The sequence below is a fragment of the Mycetomoellerius zeteki genome, unplaced genomic scaffold, assembly GCF_001594055.1.
Source record: "Mycetomoellerius zeteki isolate Tzet28-1 unplaced genomic scaffold, Tzet1.0 scaffold439, whole genome shotgun sequence".
Taxonomy (NCBI): Eukaryota; Metazoa; Arthropoda; class Insecta; order Hymenoptera; family Formicidae; genus Mycetomoellerius; species Mycetomoellerius zeteki.
This window is the reverse complement of record NW_017257434.1, coordinates 73035-76802: the sequence shown is the minus strand read 5'-3', so window position 1 is coordinate 76802 and position 3768 is coordinate 73035. Positions and strand designations below refer to the sequence as shown.

The window sequence follows — 3768 nt, the reverse complement described above, 5'->3', positions numbered from 1 at the left end:
GCAGTGAGACGTGTGAGCGGCGATGCCGAGCGCTAAGCAACGGCGCGCTTCCCCTCTTGCCTCTCCTACCGCCGCATCCATCGTTTGTCAAACTGGGCCGGGCTATACCTCGAGCGACCGGAGCCGTTTCTATTCTTTCTATAGGCGCGCTCTCGTTAGTACAATTTCAAACTTTAATATCTCGATTATTATTACGGATATCGGACTAAACGGTAAAGGACTTTTATGTTTATTTCGATCCCATCTACCTTCCTGTGGGAGATTGGAAGAGTGGGGCTGGACACCCTGTATAGTTGTAGTCTGTCCCTTGCATCAGTCCCCTGCTGGATACGATTGAAAGTTGTTAGAGTAGGGATGAGACTATATAGCCTTAAGATGGATCGCCAAAAGACAAATCCTTCGAGGAAGACGCGCATGCAATCGAATGTAACGCGAGAACGAATCGTGACAAATCGTTATTCGGTAGCCAAAATCCTTGAAGAAAGAACATAATTTGCGTAAATGCGCTCATGATCGTTAATCGGTACGCCAAGACAAGAAAAAATGGATATTACAATAGCGTTATCTATCGTCATTACTATTCTGTCAATAAGTAAGTATTTATACGCTAAAAGTATTATTCATGTGAAATGCGATAAAGAGACAAAGCAGTGTGTGCGCGCGCGCGCGCGTGTATGTGAGAGAGAGAGAGAGAGAGAGAGAGAGAGAGAGAGAGAGAGAGCACCCTCGTGAATACAATATAAGTTGAATAAGAATTTCCATGATGTCGTTTGTATTTAAAATATGATAAACTATAAATGTATAAACTCCCCTTATATACACTCGCCATAGACTCAACAATTAAGTATAACATTTTTTCCCAAAGTGATGAACATTAAAAACAGTAAAAAACAGTAAAAAATATAATATCGCGGTAACTTTTATATAGAGAGTACGTATTATGAAGCGACGAGGGATATATTGAAGATTTGGAAAAGAGGAAGTTGAACATGTGTGTTAAGACGGGAGCACACGATTAAGTCACACGATGAAGTCACACGTGTGCGTTACTAAGAATATACGAGTATATGCTACATAGTAGCAACGATGTAACGTAGGAGACGTACTTAAACGAGGGAGTAATCACTTAATCGTGGGATAGAGTCCTCGAAATCATAAAATTCATATGAAATATCTATGTATATCTGATAATTACATATGCAACTACGAGAAATAATTGTTAAATAAAATCGTATATTTTAGCAAATGACTTCATATGCAGTGAAAAAAATTATTTGTAATCAGATAAAATCATATGAAATCGTGTAATCTGTGGGACAATATTTCAGCTAGTGGTTACCCGCTCGTACTTATATGTGAAATAAAATTGTTTCATTTCAGAAAGAAGTTTTTAACGAAGCTGTTTTCAAATCACATGATAAATAATATAAATATAGATATTCAATTTGTAATTTTATTTAAATTGAAATTTAATAAAGAAACGATGAATCTGATACCAAACTATTAATTGATTAATTTCTTGAAATTTTTTGACAAGAGAGAGAATCTATAAAGGTCGTATTATGCGAAGATGTTTGCATGGTCGCCGTTGTCGTCGTTACCAACCACATCCACTATTGCATTATCAATCTGTCCAAGTTGGAATGCACAGACATGGAATACCAATTGCAACAATTGTAGAGATAAAAGAGAAATGAAAGTGCGAGAGACGCTGCACCTGCGCACGTCAATCGAATGTTAAATAGTCAATCGTGAGGGCATATCGAACTCTGTTCTTTCTCGCGTCATTTCTTCTTACAATTAACAACCTCTTATTGGAAACTATTTAGAAGAGAAGATGGTATTATGGCACCACAGTTACATTTTACACAATAATTTTGTTAATAATCAATATTTAAGTTTAAAATTTGACAATAACATTTGTTAAAATGTTGTTGAATCGATTCTGGACTCAAAGTTACGAAATATTTATTACTTAGGATACTATTAATAAAAATATAGCGACATTGCATAATGACTCGAAGAAAAAAATGTAGCTTTCCATAAAAATAGCTTTAAAATATTTGTTTTGTTTAGAAAACAGTATTTGGTAAAATTAACAAAAAAGTAAAACGTTTAAAAATGTATGCAAATGAATGTATATACATAACTTCTGCATATAAGCTACTCAGTACTAAAAATCTCCGTACTAAAAATAGTGCACGTAATATAAACTATAGATTAACAGTAGAGCTAAAATACAGTCAAATAAAATGTTAAATAGCTCAGTAAACGAGAATGGATTGAAATCAAACGAGAATGAATTGAAATGGATTCAGATTTTCAGAAATATGGATTCACGAATGTTAAAATGAATGCTTTTCAATCCTGAATGCATTTTTATTTATTTATAGGAATTGCATTGAGCATATCTGCTCTATGCCTCAATCTAAAAATAATATCAGCTTCTTCTGTGCATTGTAAATACTATTCAATTCAAAATTTTGAATAGGAAATGCAATTTTTCAATCCAATTGCATCCAATTGAATCTAATTGAATCCAATTGAATCCAATTAAATCCAAAAAAGGTATTCGCTATTTAAAATACGCATTCGGATAGAAAAAAATTTCAATCCATTTTAATTCATTCTTGTTTACTGGGCAAATAACACACTGAAAAATACATACATTCATATGATAATACGCTCAAGTTTAAGAAAAATGAGGAAGTAAGTGTAATTATATTGCTAAAATGTATCTCAGAAACGTTTCGAAATACTTGAAAATAAAAATGCGTTATAATAAGTGCTGGCTATTGAGTATTGGTAACATTAGCGTCATGGACGCTAATAGCGTATTGATAACATTAGCGTTGAATAGACATCGATTTGACGTCGATTCGATGATTTCGACGTCGAATCGACATCGATTCGATATCGATTCCATTGTCATTTCTCACTGGGTAATGACAAGTTACTTTTCAAAGTGACTTTTCTAACCTTAGTACAACCTTAGCGTTTAGTTAGTTAGCGTTACCATCACAAAAAATTGCAACACCATCATCAAATTGTTTGCTATAAAAAGTAACGACAACGGACAAAGTAATTGAAAAGTAACGTTTGCCAATTCCTGCTGAAAAAGATATACATATTACATACATATATCTGTCTGTCAGGTTATTCACATTAATTATGAAATTGTCTAATTATAATCTTTATTGTGACATGGTCTGCTCTTTTACAGAAAAAAAATTTTAAAATTATCAAACTTAGAGATCCCCCGTGGGGACAAAAGTCGCAAAGATTAACTCGTTGTGATTGATGAAAAGTCTGCTCAGCCCCTGCAGTGGAATTCTGTAACTTGTTATGCAGTCGTTGTGAGTTCATAACGACAGTTACGCAGCTTTTTTACAAAATATCTGCGCGACGGTCGTTATGAGCACATAACGATTGCATAAGTCCGGATCTACAGGGTGAGTCATTTTAATCTATGGACCCGAATATCTTCCAAATTACGGTATCTACAAAAAAATGGTTTAGATAAAAGTTGACCAGGACAGAGGGGGTCATTTAATTGTACCATTAGTTTTGACCTTGAGGTCAATTTTGAAGGTCATTTCAAGGTCACGATGGTTTTTTTAAACGGGACACCCTATTTTTGACTACGGATTTCGAAAGAGCGGAAAATTTTATATCAAACTTGTCTTATGAAAAAATTGTTTTTGCGACCTTGGAAAGGTCAAAAATTAAGGTCAAATGCCTGAAAAACGATCTGGTGTACTTTTTCTG

The 3768-nt window shown here is 34.2% G+C and overlaps 1 protein-coding gene across 1 annotated transcript in view; it reads left to right on the top strand.

The window, feature by feature from the left end:
* The first annotated feature begins 407 nt into the window (after window positions 1-407).
* The window catches only part of LOC108726819 (uncharacterized), a 31861-nt gene continuing 28500 nt past the window's right edge, over window positions 408-3768 (top strand). The window contains exon 1 of the mRNA XM_018454588.1: window positions 408-592. Coding sequence (XP_018310090.1) covers window positions 544-592 — 49 coding nt within the window. The 5' untranslated portion in view covers window positions 408-543. The remainder of the gene's footprint in view (window positions 593-3768) is intronic.